This window comes from Anas platyrhynchos, chromosome 3 (genome assembly GCF_047663525.1).
Source record: "Anas platyrhynchos isolate ZD024472 breed Pekin duck chromosome 3, IASCAAS_PekinDuck_T2T, whole genome shotgun sequence".
In the NCBI taxonomy this organism is placed as follows: domain Eukaryota; kingdom Metazoa; phylum Chordata; class Aves; order Anseriformes; family Anatidae; genus Anas; species Anas platyrhynchos.
Genome location: NC_092589.1, coordinates 72984320 through 73009711, shown reverse-complemented (window position 1 = coordinate 73009711; position 25392 = coordinate 72984320). Strand labels below are relative to the sequence as shown.

The 25392-nt window shown below is 36.1% G+C and overlaps 1 protein-coding gene across 2 annotated transcripts in view; it reads left to right on the top strand.

Annotated features, from left to right (window-relative positions):
- Window positions 1–24091, top strand: part of FIG4 (FIG4 phosphoinositide 5-phosphatase) — a 65559-nt gene extending 41468 nt beyond the window's left edge. Inside the window, exons 20-23 of one of the 2 annotated variants that reach the window (XM_027454722.3) lie at window positions 363–558; window positions 3793–3875; window positions 8364–8453; window positions 21013–24091. In XM_027454722.3, coding sequence (XP_027310523.1) covers window positions 363–558; window positions 3793–3875; window positions 8364–8453; window positions 21013–21190 — 547 coding nt within the window. In that variant the 3' untranslated portion in view covers window positions 21191–24091. Of the gene's footprint in view, window positions 1–362; window positions 559–3792; window positions 3876–8363; window positions 8454–17249; window positions 17389–21012 lie in introns of those variants that run through there. The other variant, XM_072036111.1, reaches the window with a different exon arrangement.
- The last annotated feature ends 1301 nt before the right edge of the window (window positions 24092–25392 follow it).

Here is a 25392-nt window from a genome sequence, read left to right as displayed (position 1 = left end):
AAGTGGATAATATTCATCAGCAAGTGAAACTTTTTCCCAGAATAAAATCAAACATCTTATGTGTCAATGAATTCTTGTGTGTGTGTGTATATATATATATTAATATGACAATATGGGGGAAACATTTAAAAAGAGAGACAGAGAATTGCTGGCTTAATCCAGTGAGATCTCTTTAGATGTTCTGGAATAACAAGAGATTGGTGAAAATCAAATCAATCATGGGATTCAAAATGTGAGCAGCAAGTTGCTCCAGCAGATGGAACTTCTCTTTTCCTCCTGTAAGGTAGTAATCAAAATTAGGAGTTTTAAGTCCTTGCTATTAATAGCTTTCTGATTTCATAAATACACACTGCCTTTCATAGGAACAAAAGTAATCGGGAAGAAACTGTGCTGCAGCGCAAAACTGCTGCTAGTGCTCCGCCACCCCCAAGTGAGGAGGCAGTGTCGAGTAGTTCTGAAGATGATTCTGGGACAGACAAAGAAGATGAAGGAGCTGTTTCTCAGCGATCTACTCCAGTAAAAGTGACTGATACAGGAGATAACACAAAAATCACAGAGGTAAGAAATTATTATGGTGGGCAAAACAGCTAACCATGAACTTCAAGTTCACATTTCTGTTAAAAAAAAAAAAAAAAGTTTTTATAAACAGTAAATATTACAGAACAATCAGAAGTAAAACACAGAGAAATTAAAAGAAAAACGTCTCCAGTATTAGCCACGCTGGCTATAAAACTTTGCTATTCTCAGTTTCATATAAGAGTCTTCAATTACACTGCACATTTCACACAGCTTAAAGTGGAAAATAACATACATAAAGAATGGAAAATAATGTTTAAAACCTATGGCATTTGCAAAGGACTCAGGTCAGGTGTAGTCCATAATACTGTCTAAAATATATCTATGTTAGTGTGGTAGTTCAAAGCAGTAGTGCACTTTTGATCATCATCCCTTACTATGCTTTAGCTCACATTTTGGTACAGATCTGAGGTCCTGAGACCTCAGACCACCTATTTCATTTAGAAATCGCCTCCTTTTGAATGATGGTACTTGCTCATGTGGATATTACTGTAAATTAACGTTCAATCTGACTAAATTTCACCCTGATTTATCTGTGGAGTTTTAAATTGTTTCCTAATGAAGTTCTCTGAATTGTTAAAAACAATAGAACAAAACTAATTCTAAAAATGACTGTTATCATTTTGTCACATTGGTCCTATGCTGACCATTAACTCCAAGGTTGAAGACAGGGGCAGGATAATAGGTGCAATTGTGCATGCAGAGTCATATAAAAAGAACATGTATTCTCTGCTACGGGCTATTAATCCTTTAATGCCTTTTTTTTTTTTTTTTTTTGCTAGCATAACTCAAATTCTGTTGGAATCCCTTTGGTGCTAATTTACACTAATTTGTATGAAGTGTTATGCAAATACCAATTTTACAAATTCATGTAACATTTCTCCAAATTCTTTCTAATAAATACCTATTTTGGGTACCACAGAAAATGTCTTAAAAACACGTGTATTTCTTCCAAGTCACAGCTAATTTAAATGGTTATCATTCTACTTGTGTATGTTATTGCTTTTGTAGAAACTTCAGTATTCATGACCTTCATCAGTATAAGATGTAGTACCTGACAGGCAACAGAGAATAAACCTGCTTGTTTTTCTGCTACAATTCAAATTTTCATTCCAATCTGTCTTTACCCTACAGTAGATTTTCACCCTCCTTTATAACACTTTCTTCCAAACTTCAGCAAAGTTTTTTGCAATAAAATAACTATGAAGTTGTGTGATATTAATTTTGGAGAATTTGGATTAACTGTTAAATACTTTTCCAGCAATTCAGGTTATTTTTAGAGTTTTTGTTTTTTATCAGAAATCCAATCCTATTTTCTTTATGATTCTTACCATTGAACACTTACACAATATATTTCACTACAAATTTTCCATCAGTGTATTAAGTACGCTTCAACACTGAGACCTAAGATACATTTTTTTTTAGATATTAAAGATGTTTAAAGTGCATGTAAACACAAAATATGATTTAAGTTAGTATTGAATATTAATAGCTTACAATTGGGTGAAATATTCTGATTTTTGTTAATGCACATGAAGAAATATTTTCCATTTTATTGCACCTTTTCATGCATCAAATTTTAGTCATAATTTGAATTGCTAATTTTCATCAGGATTACCTATTCAGATAGGCTGTGTTAGCAATTAACTTGGCTTATCATTAATGTCTGTGCCTGCTATTGTAAATTTGTTTATTCTCTTCAAGAGTACAAAGCCTGTATTAGATGCATTATTTTTTAAGGCCTAATGTTTATGGAAGCTTTTTGTTCAGAAGTCAAACATAAATTAGTAATCTTAAAGACTGTTACCCATTAGATTTTAATATATTCACCAGCTAATCTTCATTTAGCTTGGGAAGAGTTGTTTTTCCATTACTAGGCTAAGCAGAACATCAAATACAGGCTTTTTAAGAAAAGTTTTGAAATTACTCTTCTGGCAGTGGCAATTATTTGTTGTTTCAACACTTGTAGTTAAAAAGTTTTAAAAGAAGACCTATAAATGCAGGGTTTCAAAGCTTGATGGCTGAACATAATAACCTAACAAGAAGCAAAACAACAGTGAAAAATGATAGCCTATCTAATTGATTAAATAAGTGTCTATTTTCTAGAACTGGTAAATCATAAAAATATTCCAGATATACTTTTCAGTTAAGCTTAAATTAGAAGAAGAAACTTTAATGAAGACTGCACTTAAAAGCATAAGCTTACAAATACACTGTTATGTGTCTCTGTTAGTTAAATTGACAATATGCTAACACTCTAGCCAGTGTCAGTGTGCACTTTACTGTTTTCTCATTTGTGGAAAATGGATTTTGTTTAATAGTGTTCAAAAATATGAGAAGTTTGGGAGAAAAGCAGCAGCATGTGGCACTGCTGTGTGTGAAGGAGTTTATATCTGTAAGCTTATATTTTTAGGTGCATTTTTGAGTATATATAGTTATTGCAGAACAATTGGATGTTTGGTCAGGAATTTGAATTTTGGTATTTTTTTACATCAGCAATTGTAAAGCAGAGAATTGTATAGCCGGGGGTGGAGGGATGTGGAACCAGCTAGTTCCTTCCTATTCATATTTCCCAGAAGTTAATAATAAAAATCTTTTATTCTTCTGATCAGGACATACCTTTCTGAAGAGCTTCTTTCACTTCAGATCTTTTTGAACTAAAAGAAAGCTACCTATTTTTATAGTTGACACTCTTGCAATTGCATGTGCCTTATCAGTAACCCCTTAGTTTAACACTGACATACTAAGTACTGTATGTGCATTGGCTCCTTATTATAGCTGACTGACGTGATTGTGTAACTTATAAAATAAAAATAGTTTTCTATTTTACTGAAGGTTGTAATTATTTCAGAATTGACAGAAGGAAATGTGAAAGCAAGTTCTGAACTAACATGTTTTTTTCTTTGTTAAATCTCAACACAGAACAGAATTTAATACGTACAACTTTATATGCCCTATAAATATAAATTATTTTCCTGATTGTTATCTGATGTATATACTTTCTTGATAAACAAATGTCTTGAAGAATTTTTTTACTAAATGATTTTTATTTAAAGAAAACTTCCTAATGTTACTATGTATATGAGAAACTTGTTTGGTTTTGCCAGAACTTATAAAACTATTCTCAGATTTAGAAATAACTCTTTGAAAGCAATTTTGTGTTTGGATGTTGTTACAGTATCCTTGGTCTGAATCTTTGTTCTTATTATGTTCCAGAATGTAGTTCAGTCCACCAAAGATGTGTATGGAGTTAATCTTTCAGATGTTCCTTCAGAAGATGATCTCACAATATACACAAGGTGATATAAGTTTCCAGCTGTAATCATTGAAAGATAAGTTAGTTAAATAAAGCTTGTCAAAAGGGCTTCTTTGAAGCTTATTTAAATTATAAATTTTAGGCATGTTTGGATGTATCCAAACACTGTTCTACTTTTTAAAATCAAACCATTTTCAGATGTCTGTGTTAACTCTAAATTCTGTGGAAATAATGCATGTATCTCCACATGCAAAATTTGGAACTTAAATCAAATGAAATATACTTTGATAGAAATGACCATCACTTAATACCTTCCTAGAAATTAATAAGCAAATTCCATATTAGGAGTGGTTTCATGGTTCTAAACTATGTAGTCTGTGATTTTTTCCTGCTTTTTTTTTTTTTTTCCAAATACTGTATTACACTAATGCAGATTGATCATAACTGAAATAGCCTTTTCTATAAACATGCATACAAATGAACGGAAGGTTTTTTTTGTTTAAAAAACTTGACTTATTCATAGAGGTGTGTGTTAACTGTTACATTTTACCTGAATGTAAATAGTTGTGTGACTTTTGATGCTTAAAGAAAAATGTTTTCCTGACTAATAGCAAAATTTTTGTATTGAAACATCTTGACTATTAAGCTTGAAGTACAAAATACTGTATTTTATAGGGAGACTTTGAGGCCATTACTAAATCTGGTATAGGCTCTGGACAGTAAAGTTGAGAAAATAGTAGGAGGAAGCGGGTAGCAGCACGCTCTAGGGGCATGGATATTCAGGTGACAGGTATTTCTACTGTAAATTTCAGTAGAGGACAGAAGAGACTTTAGCTGTTGGCATTACCAAAGTTGCATGAAATAACAGCACACAAATATATGTGGTGTGTGGGATTACATGTGCTTGTGTTTATAAATACATATGCACAGCATGAGATGTAGTGTGTGTAATAACGTGCTCTTACATACTTCGTTTTGAACTGCATCATGCTGCCACTTGTTTGTAATAATTGGTCTCATGAACCCGAACCATACGTGCAGGAAATGAGAGTAAGGTACAGCATATTGCAAGACAGAATACAGCTCTTCAGGTGGTCCAGCAAGTTCCCACTCAGTTCCTGCACTTTGTTGTAAACTGCTACAATGTGAGGCAGCACGCTGCACAGCATGTGCAGTTGCTTCTCAGGAGCTGCTGGCTTACTGTGAGCGGCTGGAGGTAAGAGCTGGTGTGCAAACATCAAGGTGTCACCTCCCAGCTCCATCTAAATTGTAGCAGCTACAAAAACTTCTGCTTTTATTTCAAGGGTAACTTGGACTTTTGTCCTGTATAAGACAGTTGTTACCACTCCTGCAGGAGTCATGAACTGCCAACTCCCACAGAGCAATGAGCAAATTAATAATATGCTGCTCCAACAAAAGGGAAAGACTCCTATTGTATCAGGAACACTTGTTTCTGAATCATCACAACCCCATATAGGGCACTAGTTGTGTGATGCCATTGTTTAAAAAATGTGTATTTAAGCTATTCTCACATTCATTCCTCAATATCACAGAATAGTTTCACTAGAATAGTTTCAGTTGCAGATGAAATGAAACTAGAATCGAACTGAGAAGTTACTTATACAACTCCCTGGTTAAGGACATCATTTCCCGAGTGGCAGTCTTTCTCTTTGAAAACTAGTCAGAATAATGGGAATTCAGTACCAGAGGTCAGTTGGAGAAATTTGAAGGCAAATTGAAGACCCTCTAACTTCCTGAAGGCTTGGAATGCTGTTGCCAAGAGAGCAATTGCTTATGCAAGACACCAGGAGTGCAAATCAATTATATTAGCTTAACAAACCCGTGTTTCAAACACCTGCTTGACTGTAGAATTAATGGGGTTTGAAAAGGGTTCAAGAAAACTACACGTCATCTCAGAAAAACATCGTGTGTATACTGAAGTGAACACTTGAGAGGCATGCAAATTGAAATGAGCTTGTGTGCATTTGTTTTCTAATGTGTAATAGCAGTGACTATCTAGTATTTGAATCATCTTTAATTTGTGATGGATGTTCTAATTCACTTTGATCTTTTCTGGTTTGATGATATGTTATGTTTTAGTTCATTAATACCTGCTGTTAATTATCCTCTTAAACATTTTAAGGAAAAAACAGTAATTTTCTTTTTATTTAAAAACTATTTTTCTGTTAACTTTTGTTTAGGGGTAGCTAGTTCTCTTGCACTCTTTTGTGCTTTGGAATTCCCATTTCTAGCTATTTTTTAAATACGGTGTAATTTGAAGATGGTTCACTTGAAAGAGGTTGAGGAGGATGTTTCTTATTACCTCTGATGAAGTTTTTAACTTGATATCTCTAACTTCAGTTCCTTAATCACTGGAAGATGGGTGCCAATTTGCCAAGTATCACCTGGGCATTTGCAGGGCTGCTTCTAACTCCTTGCTCTCCCAGCTGCTGTTGTACAGCAGGTTTTTTACCTCTTTCTTCAAACATCCCTCCCAGAGGCCCAACCAGCATCTCTCCCTGGCTCAGCTCTGGCCAGCAGCAGGTCCCTTTTGGAGCTGGCTGGAGCTGCCTCTGACCTGACCTGGGGCAGCTGCTGGGCTCTGCTAACAGAGGCCACCCCTGCAGCCCCCTGCTACCGAAACCTTGCACATAAACCCAGTGCTGCCAGTGCTGTTTGTTGTCTACTGCAAGCTACTTTGTGCAGATGAACATTTTAGAATTTTTCAGGCTGGAAAAACATTCATATTGTTAGAAAAGACTGTAAACTTCATGGGGGGTTTGAAGCTCCCCATTCATATCCTGTTCAAGACCAAAAAAAGCTTGCATTCATTTAATTTCCCTCAAGGAACTCAGATTTTAAAAATACAACAGTTACAGACTCTTACCTCTTTTATCTAACATGACATAGGGCTATTTATGGCCTGATGCGCTGATTTATGCGGAAAGTATAGATTTTACGTGCATCCTTTATTATAATGTACATCATTTGAGAATAGCTGCAATTTATTTCACAGTATGATTATAGTTCTTGCTTCAGATCTTCTTCTATAATTATAATAATGGAAATGGAGATAGAAGATCCTGGCTCTACTTGACATTGTTGGACATGTTGCATATTTTTGTCTTTTTTAGCATCATCAGGTTATTACTCTCTGAGGACTCATAGATATAAAGTACCTCAGGATAAGTTACTTTATGTTAACTGATACATATAAAGTATAGATGCAAATGAAAAATAATTCGAATCTGTTCAGTGCATTTTCATGATATAATTTGTGTTAATTCTCATCAAAATAGAAACAAATTGAAGGTTTATACTGCAGATCAGCTATGCGTCATATCTTATTGAAGTCTGGTAATTTGTATTAATTTGGGCCTCTATGTTTCAGAATATTGGATAATTTGAAGCAATTCATGAAAATACACCTTTAGTTTGCCCTTATTTGTTTTCAAACAAACATTTTTTTCACTTTGGTTCAGTAGCAGGCTCCTGCACTAGAAGATATTTAAGAAGATCTTTATTTCCTCTGCTAATTCTCCTATCTAGAAATTGAATGTTGCAGTTTTCTGGTGTTTTCATTTCTAAAGTACAGAATCTGAATGGAACAGAAAAAAAAAGCCACAATCAGTTGTTTGGGAATGTATTATTCCGTTGTCTTCTGGGTACTATTCCTTGTAATTGCTTTTGCACTGTTTATTGTCCCCTGTTAAAATGAAGTAAATATTTCTGAAATAGAATAAGCCTATCTTTAAGTTAAATGGGATTTTACTATTTAAAAAGAAACTCCACCTTAGAAAATTGAATTAAGATCACAACATTTACTTATATCTTCAGTAGCACAGTTTTAGAGAGTGGACAAATTGAGTTTAAATGTGAGTTAAGTACACACTCATTTTTGAAACACTTTGACTTGTCTTATTAGACTAGGAATTAACTTTTTTTTTCTCTATTTCCTTCCAATTGATTACCAAGAGGAAAAAAAAAAAAGACAAAAAAAGAAAGCTAAAGTATTTTACGTCTTCGGTGTCTTCCAGCAAACACGTGGAGATGGAGAAATTCTCCCAAAAGGTTGTGCTTGTGAACTGGACTGCCACCATTTCACCTGAATGGACTAGGTTGAGTTTGTCTGAGGGCTGACTTAAATCTGAAACTTGAGGGACCTTCTGTCTCTTGTGTTGACTTTTACCGTAGGTTACCCAACTGACTGATTGCTTTGAAGAAGACATAGGAGGTGACTGTTGCGGGCTGTTTTGTAGGAGCAGAGGCCTGTTTCTGCCCCTTGAATTCCTACGTGATTATTAATTTAATAGGCAAACTTTTGTCAAGCTAAAAGAAGCTGTTGAGTATTCACATGCACCTGTTGTGAGGTTTTAAAACTCCCTGTTATTTACCACAGGGGTAGGTTTTCATCAGTGACTTGCATATATTTACTTAAAGACTCATTGTTTGTGTCACTTTCTTTCATCCGTTGAGGTTTTTGGGAGATAGTTCATTCATTTTCTCCAATGTACTCTACTGTTTTTGCCAGATTTGTTCAGCTGGGACAGAGTCAACATAAACCAGACAAGAGCAGCCAGCAAGTTTGCACAAAACTCCACTTGGATAGAGTTATAAATTTGTAAGTATTCTTTTTCTTTTAGCCTATTTGTATTTACTTTTGTTATTAGACCTAAAAAATTGTCTGGTAAATTTGATGTTATAGAGCCATACTTCTGTTGAGGATTCATTGCATAGCATGAAGAATCAGGTTCATATTTCATAAATCGGTATGCAGTGCATTCCAACAAAAGAGCACGTTGAGTCTGCATAAATGTTATTTGAACAATTAAAATCCACGACATTTTCCTCAGGAAAGGGAAAATCAAGGTCAAAATTCTTCCTGTCAACAAAGCACTGCTTGAATACTTTAATCCCAAAAGATTCACACAAGGGCCATATTCAACAAAGCCAGGCAATTGAGGTAGGATGGTAGGAGTATCACTCCGTAGGGATATTTGGAGTAACTTCTATGTATTATTTTTTTTAATTTTCCCTTAAGCTGAAAAATAAAGTTATAATAGGCATACCTATTTAATTTATACTGAGATAGGGAATGTAACTGTTTGTGATTATGAATTGATTATCACTGTACAAGAATGTCCTCTAGTGCCAGGACAGATCATTTGAATCTTTTCTTAATACTAAAAACATTGGATCATGATGTTATTCAAGAATCATACTATTATTGATGCTGGTCATGACGTTTAGATGATCAGCTCCTAACTTCCCAGTTGAAATCTCCCTGTACTGTAGGCTGCTTAAAGTTTCACCAGGGCAGGCTTTTACTTGCTCGTGTTTCTGGGTACCTCTTGCCTGACAGCGCTGCCACTCCATAGGACTACAGACCTCTAGAGCAATCCACTGATGTACAGACACCTCAGCTGTGTTTCCTGCACTCCCTGTAGTCCATTCCCTGTGTGCTGATGAAGTGGGGAAAGCCTGAACATGGCTCTTGCCTGAGCAGGAATAAAGACTGTGGGTGTCTAATGAGGGAGCAGGATACCGTGGAACAGATCTATTATTGTGTGTAAGATAAATACTACCTAATATCAGTTCTTAGTCACTTGATATTATATATACTTAAATTGATGGCACCACTGTGCCTTGTTCATCATTAATAAGCTTACACTTTGTAGGTGAATATGTCTGTAGTTTTATAATGAATTATATCTGATGGGTATTAAAATAGTAAGCTAGGTTGGCAAACTGTAAAATTGTTTTTAAACATGAAGGAACAACTCAGAGTGTTTTGAAAGGAAACAGTTATTAAGAAATCATTTCATAACAATAGGAATATTTTTGCTTTGAACAAAGGTGATTCTGTTTGTGTAATTGCAAAATCTCCCAGTGTGTTTTTGACAGTTGTAGGAGACGATCATTCAGGTTGGGATGCCCCATCCCTGGTGGTCTTCAAGACAAAGTTGGATGAGGCCCTGAGCAACCTGACCTAGTGGGTGGCATCCCTGCTCATGGCAGGAGGTTGGAACTGGATGGTTTTTAAGGTCCCTTCCAACCCGAGCCATTCTGTGATTCCTTTCTTGCCCCCCTTAACTTAGAGTAAATTGTTCCCCATGCTCCACTGCTGTAAAATGCACACAATAAAAAGAATCCATGCATATAATTGTGATGGCAGATGGGTGGAGTCAGACATTCTTTTTATTCTTTTCTCAAGTGTAATTTCCTTGCATATCTGTATTGTGAAAGTGTCAAAGTCATAGAGCACGCAAATCTGTGCCTCCTGTCACTCCTCCTACTAAAATCATGCAGCTCATCTTTCTCTGCCAACTCTACATAATTTGTTCTGTGCAGATCTGAGAGGAAACAGGGTATTTTATAGCTGGTAGTTGGCTTTGTTTGTTTGTTTGTTTTCCTGAAAGTCTATGTTTGTACAGCTTAAAAAAAAAAAAAAAAGAAAGAAAGAGAAAGAAAGAAAAACCTTAATCTTTTGTTTTGCAACTTCTTAAAAACTTTGAAGTACTGTTTGGATGGCAACAGAATGTTCTTTCAAGAAAAGTCATAGATGTAGCCATTCTTTTAAAGCATGTTGTTCAATTCTGGAACACTGAAGCTTTCTTCCTGTGTGCTAGTATTTGAATTGGTGCTCTGAATCAGAAATTTCCTTGGAGAATAGTAACCTTTTAGACATAAAATAGTATAAACATATTAAGCTCAAGATTAGGCTGAGGGAGAGTTTTCAGTACCAGCAGCTGAGGCACATCTTGCATTTTGTTGGGCTGTATGTTCCCTTATGTCTCCAGTAGTTCTTCAAGATATTGAAAAAAATGGTGTTAGGTACATTTTAAAATGGAAAAAAAAATCATTCTCCAGTAGTTCCTTGCAGATAAAAATGCAATTAAACCGCAGTCTTTTTAATAGTAAACTGAAGTACTCAGTCTAAAACTTTTGTTTCTTATCAGCAGTAAGATAGAATACAGTTATATAAATGTCCTATGCATGATTAATTTTTGCATCTATGTCGTTTCCACACTTTTCAAGAAAATCTTTTATTCATATCCTTTTTAGATTGTAAAAGAGCTCACAGCCTTAAATCCTGTGGCCATTTGTATGTATCAACTACATAAAGCCGATATAAATATTTCTTAATTTACTATTACTGAAGGTGTGTGTTTTAAGTATTTGAACCAGTAGATTAGATATCATGTATACTGTTAAGGATCAAATTGATTTCGTAGAGCACATTTTATTAGCACATTTATGAACGTGAATATGCACTGTAGAAATAACGAAGAAAAGAAGCTTCTGGCCTAAATTTAGAAACTGCAAGTATAGATTAGAAGCAAAAAATGGACCCTTGAACAAGGACAAACGTGATTCTTTTAGTACAATGTATTATGGTGTATCTGAAGAAAGACTTCGTTGAGTACTGTGGTATAATTGCTGTTGGCTGACACCATGCACCTGTACCTAGTTTCCTAGTACTCCCTGCAGTGTGATAAAAATAATCTAGGAGTGCTAGAAATTTGATTTCCTCTTGAACAAGGAATTGAGTGTTTTGATTCACTGTAGCACTTCTGGAGAAGAGTGTAGATATGCTTTAATGAAGAGCAGCTAGCTGGTTGCATACATCAGGGTACAAAGTGTTTTCAGTGCCTCTGTACATTGTGGCGTATGCAATACAGCAACAATGCTTACACCAACTTTAATTAATCCATATACATCTACTATCCTATTTTGTTATGCAGGGCATTGATGAAGCTCACGTAGGAGAATAATTCAGTGATGCCTGCAGTAAGGTTCAGAGCTGTGTTCTCCTTAAATCTTTAGAAAATGGACCTTCTTCAAAGATGTATCTTGTAGTCCGTGCTTTCAAAATTCTCTTGAAGTTAAATGCGTAATTTTCAATTTCTGTTAACTTACTGAATGTTTTACTGGAGTATTTTTAATCAGATAATACCACTTCAAAATATTAAAGTAAAAATACAGCAGAACATTTTGTAATTCTAATGGAGTGTTTTACAGCCCTAGCTACTTTTGAAAGCTGTTACTTTTGAGAGCTGGTTACCTCTGTTTAGAGCAATTGTCTTGTTCTTTCAGTAGTTCCATATGAATTTGTTCATATAATGTCTTTTTCTGGGAGGATTAGAAAAAAAATAATGTTAAATTTGCTAAGTAGACATGGCATCACTTCCATATAACTGCACAGAACAAACAGTTGTTATTGAGTGTGTCATCTTGCTATGTTTTTAAATCTCAGGAGTTCTTGAGGAGTTCTTGGGGGGGCAGTCTTTATGTTGAACGGCAGAAGTAAATGAATAAGGGATCTGAAGAATGGTTAGTATATTTATTTTTTACATGAAACCTTTGCTAAATATCTAAATGGTTTCTTGACACTGCTGTGGGAACAAAGGCCAAAGTAAAGCACATTCATAATTAATTAGTCAACAAGTAACTTTTTAGAAATTATAAGCTCATATCCTGATTACATTAGGGTAATGTCGTCTTCAATAACATCCTTATCATTTGCCTAATTATTAGTAGACTTACTGCATAAGTCAAAAGATAGTATTTTCCCCTATGCATTTGAGTATAGCATTCATTGAGGAGTAATATATTGTTCTCTTTTATATCGGAAATAATTACACTAGATGGTTCCATTATAAGCACTGATCATATAAAATAATGAGCATTTCCTATAACTTCAGTAAGAGCTGCAGTCTTTCCACTCCTGTAGTACAACATGTACTATCATGAGCCAGGGATCATGCCCTTTCTCTCACAGTGTTTCGTTTATTAACTAGATTATTTCCTCCTTTTATTTTGAATGTGCAGAATGAGCTGCTGAGACAACATCTAATAGTGAGTCTCTGGTGTGGTGCTCCAAAATCATTCAGATTTTGGTTCTAGTTGTCATACAGAATCACAGAATGGCTTGGGTTGGAAGGGACCTTAAAGACCATGGGCAGGGATGCCCCTCACTAGACCAGGTTGCCCAGGGCCCATCCAACCTGAACTGGAGCACTTCCAGGGATGGGGCATCCACAGCTTCTCTGGGCAACCTGTGCCAGTGCCTCACCACCCCTCTGAATAAGTAATTTCCTCCTAACATCTAATCGAAATCCTCCCCTCTTTTAGTTTAAAACAGTTTCTCCTTATCCTATTGCTATCTGCCCGTGCAAAAAAGTTGCTCACCATCTTTTTTATAAGCCCCCTTTAAGCCCTTTTTTAAGCCCCCTTTAACTCCTGTCTGGGATTGCTCTGACCCAGGTGCAGCACCTTGTTCTTGGATTTGTTGAACCTCATTAGGTTCACATGGGCTCACTTCTCAAGCTTGTCCAGGTCCCTTTCATTGGCCACCTCCTCTCCTCCCTCCCATTTTTTTTTGTTTTTGTTTTTGGAGTATGCATGAGTGAGTTCTTTGGGTAGCTGCTTTGTTTTGTCCTGTCCTATGACCTGGTTCCTCTGTATTGATTGAATCTTTAAATTTTGAATTAGCGTGGTCAGCATTTATCATCCCTACTTAAAAAAGAAATCATCTTGCCTCAGAGATCAACCTTCTGTGTCAGGTGTTGTAACCTTCTCTCAAATTCCTTGTCTGCACTTTGGAGAAGCTGCTTCTAATTTGGATCGTAAAATCCTCATTTGGATGTATAACTGAAAAGAAAGTCTTTTCTTTCGCTAATATTTGAAGCTGTGCATGCTGTAAGAGTTTCAGGTGATTCCTCAGGGACCTTGATGCAGTCCAGGTTTTGCTACTGGTCAATTCTTCAAGAAACAACTTGCAGTAGTATATGCTAATGGACAGAGGAGGTTTCCTATTTTTTCAGTCCTCTCCTCTCCTAAAGACTGATTGAAATTTTGCTGTATGTAGGGAATGGTGTCTAAGGAAGGAAAAAAATGTTGAAGGCTTTTTCAAAAGCTCAGCAAGCAATTTAAGGGTATATCATTTATAGGAAACAAACAAGCAACTAGATTTGCCAGAGTTTTGTAGGTCAGATCTATTTACTTAGGATTCAAACAAGGCAATAGAGTATGCTTTGTCTCCTTCTTCAGATACTCTTTAGGACTTGAGGAGAACTAATCTAGTGGCTTTCTGGTGACTGCTGTACTTGTGAGCTAAGCAGTCCATGCACCACTTCTTCAAAGTGTGAACATCTTTGCTGAAACTGAAGCTATAGCTGTATGTTTGCTATAACCATATCTTCTTTTACTGTAGAGACAATACTACTCTTAGTGGGATGATAACACAATGAAGCCTGGTGACAAGTGGGATGAAAGTAATTGCTCTAACTCCTTGCATTTCAAGGGTGCTGTCATTCAGGACATGGAGTTTGCATTCCTATCCGTGTAATTTTCATTGGGAGGACATAGAAATACAAATCTCTCAGGGATGTATGATAGCCTAGTCCTAAATAACTTGCTGTTCTTTGTGACTCTACTGTTATTAAACCTATTCATCAGATTAGATTTTTACATGAATAATGTTAGATAAATGCCTTTAATTAAATGACTGGATAATACAAGCACTCCATAAACATTTCCAGTTTAATATCACAGAATGGCTGAGGTTGGAAGGGACCTCTGACGATCCTCTAGTCCAACGCCCCTGCCAAGAAGGATCACCTAGAGCACATTGCGCAGGATGGCATCCAGACAGGTTTTGAATATCTCCAGAGAAGGAGGCCCCACAACCTCTCTGGGCAATCTGTGCTGGTGCTCTGTCACCCTCACAGTAAAGCAGTGCCCCCTCATATTTAGATGGAACTTGTGTGTTTCAGTTTGTGCCCATTATTTCTTGTGGGGTTATTAATCAAACCTGGCATGCATGAAACTGACGTTCTCTCAAAGCATTTTTAGCATGTTGAAAATTGAGATTTAAGAAACTAAATGCTCAAAATACACTTTGTTGTCCAAGTTTCACGAAGTCTAAGGAAGTGACTTCGACTCACAAGTGTTTCAGAAATGTTATGTCTTTAGAAACAATTCAATAAAGAGAAAAAACATCAAATTAGTGTAGTGGGTTTTGTTATGTTTTGGTTTTGCTTAATAATGCTCAGTTTCTAGCAGACTAAGCAGGCCAGCTACATTTGAGGAGGTATCACCTTTCGGTGCTAGATAATGATATTGTTAAGTTATCACAGTGTTCTGGTGTTAAATGCCATTGCTAGAGGTTCGGCTTGAATGCTTTAAACTAGGTAAATATCTGCAGAAGCTGTGGGTGCTTTGAAAAGCAGTCTACTTTACAAGCACTTAGATATAAATATAGATGGACTAGTGTTTGGTACTAATACTGAAAAACACCCACATTAGTGTGTTCAAATCAACTGGAAGAATATGTTAGTGAGGCTTAGAAGAAACAGCCACTCTGGGGAAAAAAAATGGAAAGAAAAGTTGAATTTCCACAATATTATTCATGCAGTTTATTAATGAAAAATAAAATAAAATGCTGATTTGGTGAGAGTATAATAGCAGAGGGTGAAATCCACACAAGTTTCAACTCTTTTGAAATAAGAGCTTTGTGTTGTTTAAGAAAAGCATCAAAATATACATTTTATTATTAGTTTACATTCCAGTGTAGTACCACAGAATTCTGAGATTAAGAAGCCTCGACAGGAATCACGGTACAATTTAAAATAAGGAAGAACAAGAATTCATTCTGTGCAGTAAAACATTTTTTTTGCAAATTCTTTAGCTACACGTGTTTAATTCTAGAACAGACAAGTGTTTCTGTGATGCAACCTAGCAAACTGATCCTAGATATTCAGAAAAACTCTGTGGGTGATCAGTGAATTTATAACTGACATTGATACAGGTTCTAAAACAAGTACAACTGTGGAAGGACCGGAGTCTTATCTTGAAGTTACTTGCAGTAATGCTTATGTTTAAGTTTGGTTTATGTTACAAGCATTACATCTTTCAGAGTAACATCTTTTGCCCTAAGAGTAGATCTGTTCCTCCACAGATTCCTGATTCCTTAGGGAAACTAATACAATGTCTATCAGCATTGAAACATAACATTGCATAGAAACAATATGCTCCAAAAATCAGAGCCTGGAGAAACTTGCAAAAAAAATTAACATTCAACACCAAGAGCTGCATAACACAGACCTGAGCAACATGCAGTGGCTATATTTTCTCAGAAATTACCAGCCACAGTACCAGCAATTAGTAATTTTTTTTTTCATCTTTGCCTCTTAAAAGTGAACACTTATTCTCTCTCTCCTATTCTAAGATTAGAAATAGATTTTAGATTGTTTTCTCAGCTGTGATAATCATAGCTGAACAAAACTAAATTGCAGTATTCAAAATTGGGTCAGAATTTTATCTGCTTGGGAACTCGTGATTGGCTCATGAAGAAATACTTGTTGTAATTCCTCCTGTAAGAGGCATTATTTCTCAGAATTTACGTTGTAATCACTTTTTAATATCTAATGCCTCAGAAGTTAGTGATTTAAGGAATAATTTTAATACTTATTATGGCAGTAATGGTGTGCTGCCTTTTGTGCACAATCCTTTTTACCCTGTTTACACTAAATTTTTATTCCGATTACGGTACATGTAAAATCTAACTTATCAGACATTGCAGCATCTACTGGAATTGTCCACACAACTCTGCATTTTAAAGTTTCTACCAAATTTATGATTGAATTGATCAGCATTTGGTAATTAAATTGTAAAGAATGGACAATTACGTTTTGATTTTAAAACACTGCATTCACCTTTTTGAATGCACTGCAATGTTGCTAAGATACCTAGGATAAAACTTCCTCCCCTTTCCTCCACTCAGATAAAATACATTTTATACAGAGAACATGGAGCAGAGCAGGAATTTTTAATACAAGCTTTACTATAGTAATACTAGACCAACTGGTGAAGTATGGTTATGGTATAAATGATATGAGCCCAGAGCCAAGTTCAATTAGCTGTGAGCTGGCACTGGCCAGCTCATATGTTCTCCTGTTTTAAAGATCCAACAGAAATGTGCATTGTACACATAGTGCAGTTGAGTGCCTAAAAAGAGAGAGCTGTCCTGGTTCATTTTTAGTACAGCTACTTTTGCAGCCAACAGTGGTGTCACTAAGACACTAAATTGCAACCATCCCATGTAACCATTAAAGTCCAATATAAGTCAGAGCAGTTTCTTGATATGTTGCTGAAAATTAGCTGGCTGTAGCCTGGAATAAGCACATTTCAATGATGATGTGGAAATTTGGGGCTGGAGCTGATGCATCGATTACATTTGGGAAGAGAAGTCCAGACTGGAAATACACTGACTGATTTTCCTTACAACAAACTCTGTGTACAATAAGTAAGAGTAACAAAGAATTAGAGGTGTCATTTTCCACACTTCACTCTTCTTCCCTGGTGTTTAGATCTGAGGGACATGTGTTTGAATGACTTCCCCTTTCCCTCGCAGAGATCCTGGGAGAAGCATACAACGAAAAGAAGAGAAAGAGGAGAAAACCATTAAGAGCAGCATTGCTTCTTCTGTTTGTTCTTCCTTATGCACTAGGACTGTAGTAGGTCAGTTTTTGATGTAACGTCTGTAGCTCTGAGGAGTAGTGGTCCAGAAGTGACAGTAAGATGACAGGCTGACCTCTCTGATGAAAGCTGTGCATTGCGCTTAGAATTGCATTACATAAATACTACAGGTTTTAAGATGTGTAAATGAAGAGCGCAGTATCCTCTAAGGCATCTTTCATTGAATAATAATCAGGGAAGGCTTGATTTTCAGTTAAATGTCATATTCTGTTTGGATGCTGTAGTTGTAACAACTAAACAACCAATATTCTGTGCCATTCAGCATAGTCCCAAGAGAGAAAGCACAAATGTACATGTTTTAAATTTGCACTATACTTGCTAAGAACTCAGTAAAATCAGGAACTATCATGGCTTATGTGTGTAAACCTTTTGCAAGTCCAATGTTTGTCGTCAGTTCCCAGACAATATATATACATGTATATATTTTTGCATTATTATGTTAAATCTATGCAGTTGTATTTCACTTTTTTATAAAACTAGTTCATATTGCTAGTCAATTTATTGTATTTCATAGGAAGGGAGTATAATACAAATTACTTGATTAGTTTGAGGAGATGGTCAGAAGGGCTTGAAAGGAAACTTCTGTTGTAGTCCCATCTTGTTTAAAATCAAAGGTTTTGAGGTTTTTACCTATAACTTAATTCCTTCAAACTATATTTCAAATAAGTGGTGGTATTTCTATTTAAGTTATAAAAAATACTAGTAATGTTAGACCATGTTATCATAACAATTCAATTCAAAATCTCTGGAAATCAAATGGTTGCTGTAACAGTGTAAATACTGGGTAGTTTTGAATGGCTGATACTCGCTGGCTCTTGTACTGGAAGTTTTTCTTCAAACTTGTCTTCCAGTCGACTGGAAATAAGTGGGGCTTTTTCCAAATTGCCCTTGCAAACATTAGTTCCTGGTCATAGCACAACTAGAAGAACGTTGCTATGTTTCATTTATAGAAGAGCTGTGCCATCGTTTGAGTGCCCCAATTCTTCAAAAGCACCATTCACTGTTATTTTCTCTCTAAAAGAGGAGGTTATACACACAGAAGTAACTTCTTGTTTCTTGAAGAGCACCCAGATATTGAGTTATGACTGTGGTTTCTGTGCAGTATGGCAATGATGCTAATATATGTGAATCTTCCTTGCATTTGGGCTGGTTAATGTTCACCTTTGGAAATAATTGGCTTTGATAGGAAGTTGCAGCTGTAATTTCATAGTCCAAAAATGTATACATATGCTAATACAATATATAACAATAGCATTCTGACTGTTTTTCAGCCACTGGCTATTATTCCAATACACTATTAAGTAATGTGAAGCTTTTAGAAATTTTGTCTTTGGTAACTAAAGTAGTAGGTGACAGATGAAAAAGCTAGTTGAAAAAAATCTCAAGTATTAAATGCAATTTTGCTCAATGCATTATCAAAGAAGAAGTAGTAGGCCTTGGAAATCTCCATAAATGACAAGATTTTGAGGTTGATCAGAAAATAACTAGTGTGTGAGGAGAAATGAAATACATTTAGTTGTATAATAGTGGTGTGGAGGAGGCAAATGACTGTTCAGCCGTTTCTCTCAGTCTAAGAGCTATGAACAACCAAGGCACATAATCACAAATGAAAGGAGCGTAGCATCAGACACAACCAAGTAGTAGAGCTTATTCCCAAAGGATTCCATAAGTCTCAGAGAGACATCAGAAAAATCACCCATGGAAATCACTTCTCAGGAAACAGTAGCCCAGTTTCAAATTTTGTCTCACGTAGTTTCTCAATCCTGTTTGCTGAAATATGGGAGAATATACTGGAGAAGGGATTGTTCAGTACCTCTTGTAGTGAATACTTTGGCAGCTTCATTTACAGAGAGTATTTATAAAGCAGATGTGTTTTTATAGCTATCTAAAGAGTTAAATTAGCTTTTCCAGCTGAAATACAGACTAAAAATATATTAAACCGATGATTCAGAGAACTCTTCAAAACATGTATGTCATTTTTTTTCATAACCAAGAAATGATTTATTTCTCCTGCTTAGGATTTACAGGTGCATTGCAATGTTCTAGATAACTCTGAGTTCTATCAGATATTTTTTTCTTGGAGTTCATTTCAAAATCACATTTCCACTAAATCAAACAGTATTGACAGAAAGAAAAGTTAATGCATAGGTTGCCTTCAAATGTCAGTGTATTAGGTATTGATGTTCTGTTGCAGAATCCAAACTGATCTGCTATCAAACAGGTAAAACATCAACACTGTTCAACTCTGGGAGTGTTTTATAAATAAATTAGTAAAATATTGCTGGGAAATGCACATAGTATATTTATGAATACTGCTTTCACAATAGCTGAGTGCTTTAAAATGAAAATGATTTGCTACACAGGTACTTCTAGAGTTTATTCATTTATTATGTATTGAGTATAAATAGTTTTGTTACTACCTTGCAGTTGATTGTGGAGAACACATTATTACTGCTGAGGAATTTGGCTTAGATCCATAGAATATTATAAATTGGAAAAGACCCTGGAGGTCATCTCCTCTGAGCAAGGGTTTGGATCAGGACCAAATTAGGCTGTTCAGGGCCACGTACACTTGAGTTTTGAATATCCTTGCATTTTGCATGCCCTTTTTGAAATCTGTCTTTTTATCATGCACTCCAAGAAGAGTCTGGTTCCACGCTATATGTACCATCCCGTTAGGTAGTTGGAGACAGCAATGAGGCTGGCCTTAGCTTCTCCGGGCTGAACAAACTCAGCACTTGCAGCCTCTCCTCACATGTCATGTGCTCCAGCTCTCTAACCATCTTGTTTTTTTTGCTGAACTTATCCAAGTATTTCATTGTCTGTCTTGGACTGGAGGGCCCTGAAGTGGGCACAGTGTTCTACATGTGGTCTTTTGAGCCTGGAGCAGAGAGGAAGCAATCATTTCCTTTGACCTGCTGGCTTAGCAGTTTTCAAGAGTTGCAATTGAAAGACCAGCTTCTACCTTATAAGTGAGTCTGATTCACAGAGGTGCTTAGAAAAGGTCTGACATACTCAGGTTCATGTAAACTTTCAGACTACATGTATCTCTCATAAGATTAGTAGGTTTAAGTATTAGGATTCAAAGATAGCATGTATTTTATGAAGCTATCCAAAATATATTTTCATAAATTATCCTTTGTCCCAGTGTATAGAGTGCTGTTACTGGTACTAGGTTTTCTGTTTCTTTATAGTTAGATAGAAATTTCTTATCTGTTAACTTCTTTCTGCTTGGTGGTTTAGAGTATAATCACTTGGTTGTTATAATTGCTGCTAAGTGGGTAGTTCAATAACATTTTCCTGTTACCTGCTATAATGTATGGCACAGGTCAGCTCGGGTGCTTATTGAGCATAGGAGATCTGAGGTAGGATGAAAAAATGAGGACAGAGTCAGGAAAGTACAGAAAGTATCCTTAGTGTGATTAGTGGCATCTTACCTAATTACCCTACTTGGAAAGCGGGTCTTACGAGGTCTGCAGTAGTGTTCACAATCTAGGTAAATAGATTATCAAGTGCAAAGTTACCTTTTCATGGATTCTTATATATATTTCAAGGAAAATAATTACTCTTCTTTAATCATGCAGTTGTTTTACTTAAACTTCTGAATATCTTTTTTTTTTAATTTTTTCTTTTTTCAGAATACCAATCTCCTCCTTTTCTCAAGATAATATTTACGAAGTCCAGCCTCCAAGAGCTGATAGGAAATCAATAGAGATTTTTCATGCGCACATTCAGGCTGGAAAAGGAAACATGCAGCCACTGGGAAAAGAGGACTTCTTCATGTACAGAGAGTACATTCGAAACAGATACCTCTAAATACAAGCTGGATTCTCATGTGAAGTCTACAGTACTGATAGGTCATAAAAAATAATTTTGGAAAGGAAATCTAGTTTTGTTATTTTGCAATAATAAATTTATTTATCTAACAATTCTATCTATTATGGTTTGCTATTGCACATTTATGGTACCATGCTTTACAGGAGAAAAAGTGATTTAATATCTGCTCTTCAGCTGGAAGAGAAAAGTGTTATTTTAAGAGATTAAGTGAATAATTTGAGCACTTGTAATAACGGGAAGGTACGTAGTGATTTATGGCAAAGAAAATATTGTCTTTTAAGTTTTTATATTACTTATATTCTTATGTTTGCTAGCAGAGATGAAATGATTTGTACATGCGAATCAGAATATAATATTTTTCTTCCTCTTTGTTCTATGGCAACAATCTTTTTTACAATCAAATGTTTTCTGATATTTCTTGAGATTTTTAGCAAATTGAGTGCCCAAATGACTTCTTGCACTTTGCTGCTTTCTTAAACCACGCTTTTTTTTTTCTTTTGCTTATGTCAAAATCAAAATTTACACCTAGACTAACATTATAACTCTAATCTGTGTCAAATTAACTTCATTGGTTCTAGTAGCTACAAAATCTGTGCTACATGCAGGGTGGAAATGGCTCGTGAATAATTATTGTGGGTTTCTAGTAGGCCTCTGAGGTGAACCACTCACTGACTACATTGTAAATGAGGGAACCCTTGGAGGGTGCAAGACCATTTTGCTGTATGACAGGCATTACCCTTTTTGCAGCATATTGTTTCCAGCCTCATATTTGTGCTCAGTTAAGATGCTTCCAGATATAAGCTTACAGCCTCCTAACAACTCAGTGTCACTAAGTGGTGTAGAGACTGGATCAGCTGGGACGGTCATGCAAGGGAAAGCAGTAGTTGGGTTTAGGGAAGACTGAACATCATGTCCAGTGCTATGTAAGAAGTGGAGAGGTATCAGGTACTTGACCTAGATTATTTAAGTTGGTCTTGTGATCAAAACATTTTCTGAAATAAGAAATAAACCCCCCCCACACAAAAACCTATGACTTGCAATTACAAGCTAAAATTTCCAACGCTGCTTTCTAGCCCTCGGCCTTGAGGAACACTGGCAGCAACAACAGCATCCTTGATAGATTATGTTATTCCACGTGTTTGTACAGGCCATATTTCAGAATTTTTTGGACCAACTCTGAATAACTTATTTGGGGAATGTCAGCCAACTGCATGCTAGATGTAGCGAACACGTTTGTGTTCACAGTTAAGTTGCTTGCAGGCAGCTACTCCAGATTTTTGGCTGCATGCTGCAAACATATTCTGCATATGTTTGCATATCTCATGCAGTCGGTAGCATTTTTGTCAGTAATTCAACAAAAAAAGAGATGCAGTGAACAAAGAGATTCGAGTTTCTTGTGGGGTCTGTGTGTTTCAGGAAATGATTCGTGTGTGGACAGTTAGAGAATGTGGGACCTCAAGCTACCAAAAATGTTGGTGTCCATTCTCTTTTGTTAATTGATTCATATTGTTTTGAAATAAATTAAGGTATTTTTGCAGGTGCGAGAATGAAAACACACTTCAGATAACACTTCATTGCAACTGGCAACCTCTTTCCTCTGGAAAAACAAAACAAAACAAAAACTAAGACAAAAACAACAACAACAAAAAAGTACCAAACTCTCCTGTCCATTATGAAAAAATACTTGGAAAGAATAAATGTTTCATTTGGAAAAACGTAGAGCTTGGAGTCCTTATCCTAACAAAACACATACATGCTTTTCTTATTGCACTTAAACTATTTCCAAAGATGTTTTGTAGATGACCACATTCCTTATACTTCTGTTGCTCGTAGATACTGGAATTTCATAAAAGCTGTCCTTGAAAGTGTGCCACTTAACCACAGATAGGTGAAAGAACTAAAGTTGCTGCAAAATACAGGAATTGTGACAATTTTACAGCTTTAAGAGAAAATATGTTCAGGCTTTAGCAATTCAAACACTGTTTAGCAAAAAAGGATTATAGGGTTTTGGTTTTACGGTTTTGAGAGGCGAATGGTATCTCAGCCCATTATCTGTAATACAATGCCATGCTTTTCAGTGTCTTTCTAAATTTGTGCCATGACAGTCCTATAGCAGCATCCCCTTGAATCTTGCAGCATATATAGCTGCCTCTTGTTTCTCCTTCCAATTAGAAAAGGTTTTAAAAAGAAGCAAACACAAAAACACTAGTTTTCACTGTGGTTTGAGCCATGTTCGCTACTTCATGAGATAATTGGGCATTAATTTTGAGGTGCTTGGTTGTGTGTTCTACCACGATAGTACTGAAACTGCTAAGAACACTTCAGGGTGCTGATGTCAACTATTTACTAGGCTTGTTTAAAAAAATAAAACAACACACAAACAAGGACTCCTAGCTTAACACTGATTGAATTACAAATTTTCAACTGTCTGAATAAATCTGCAGCCTTGTGTATGTAAAGCATTAATTGAAAAGGAGAATATATTCATTGGCCACACAAGTTAAGTTGCACAAAGGATTCCAGAGATGCTGGTGTGCATGTACTTGCTATATTCTGTTCTTGTGAGAATAAGTTCCAGTTGTCAGCTATGTGAGAAGTTCTGAATCTGTTTACCTTTCAGAAGCTGAGGAAAGTGTGTGCAAAGTAATATATATTTTTGTTTATAAGATATTTGTTACAAAGAATGGGCTGTGTTGGCAATGAAGACTAACAAGGTGCTTTTTTGACCCTAAGTGCTAATGATCTTTAATATCTTAATGTTATAAATCCATATGGACAAGAGAAATATCTCTCGGAGAAGTGTGTGGTTTTTCCTCCAAAATTTATTTCATTTGTTCTGATGTGTTTGAAGACTACATTGAAATAAAATACCAAAATGTATACATGGAGATAATGACTTCAGTTTCTTTCCTTGTCAATTGAGGAGGCACAGCCATGGGTTTAGGACTGTCATTTCTGAGCCAGTGTTTCCCTGATGCCAGTCCAAAAGCTTGAGCTGTGTTCTGTGACTGCTCAGACTGATGCTTGTGCCTTTAGGAGCGATTACTCCCAGCACTTTTGTTGGTACTTTTATGTCCTTGAGAGTTTTGTTCCCACTTGCAAAACCCACTCGCTGTCTTTGTTCTCTCACTCAAATTCCAGAAAGACTCAAACATGAAATACAATGCAATGTGCACGCTGTTGCAGCTACAAGAGGGGAAATGGTAAAAGAGCTGTACTTACTTCTGAGATAACGTTTAAGGTAGCTCCTCATTTTGGTGTTGAGTTTTGGAGATTTTTGCACAGGATCCTAGGAAGGTTACATTGGCCTTTGCAGACGGGCCAGTCATCACTAGAATAAATCCCAAAGCATGTAACCTGTCAGATCATAAGGTGAAACAGCAGCTAATCTCAAGGTATTTCATTCTCCATGTGCATTTCACCCTGTCAGTACTCCATGAATAACCACACCCCCAAGTACAGCTCATTGAAGATAAAGCAGTGTGACTTCAATAGCTGCACGAGTGTTGCATTATGTATGAAGTTCCATTTGCTGGCATGTTTTGAATCCGAGTGATCACCTGGAGACTGATGTGGAACAGAGAAAATGTGCTCGGCTCCCACATGCCTCCCTCTGTCTTTTATATACTTAAAAAACCTAATTGAGCTTGTCACTTCTGGTGGTGATTTAAAAGTAACATGAAACTAGTGCAATATGTTATGAAGTATTCATGAAAAAAAAAAAAATCATACATTAAAATTGCAACCCTTGCAAATATTGATGTTCAGCAGTTACCTAATGGAGCTTAAATTTGTGGTACAAAGAAAACCCTAATCGGTCTACTAGAGTCAAGTAAAAGAGCACTGAGAAAAGGCTTGAAAAACAAGCATTTCATGAATTACTGTATTTCTAGAGGAGCGATACATGCTTTTTGCCATATCTGACCAAGGCTTGGCTGTAACACTTAAATTCCCCTACTTTGTATTCATCTGTACAGAATAAAGAGGTGGGGTAATAAGGGCAGGACAGACAAATGGCATGTAATGAGCTACCTTGGGCGGCCCTTAGGTGTTTTCCCATTCTAGGAGCAGCTGTGCTGCTGGGGCTAAAGCCCAGCATGGTTTTTAGGCACTACAGTAGCAGCAGAGTGTGCATTTGTGGTCTTCCTGTTGTAGCACACTGAACATAGGAGATAGTGTGC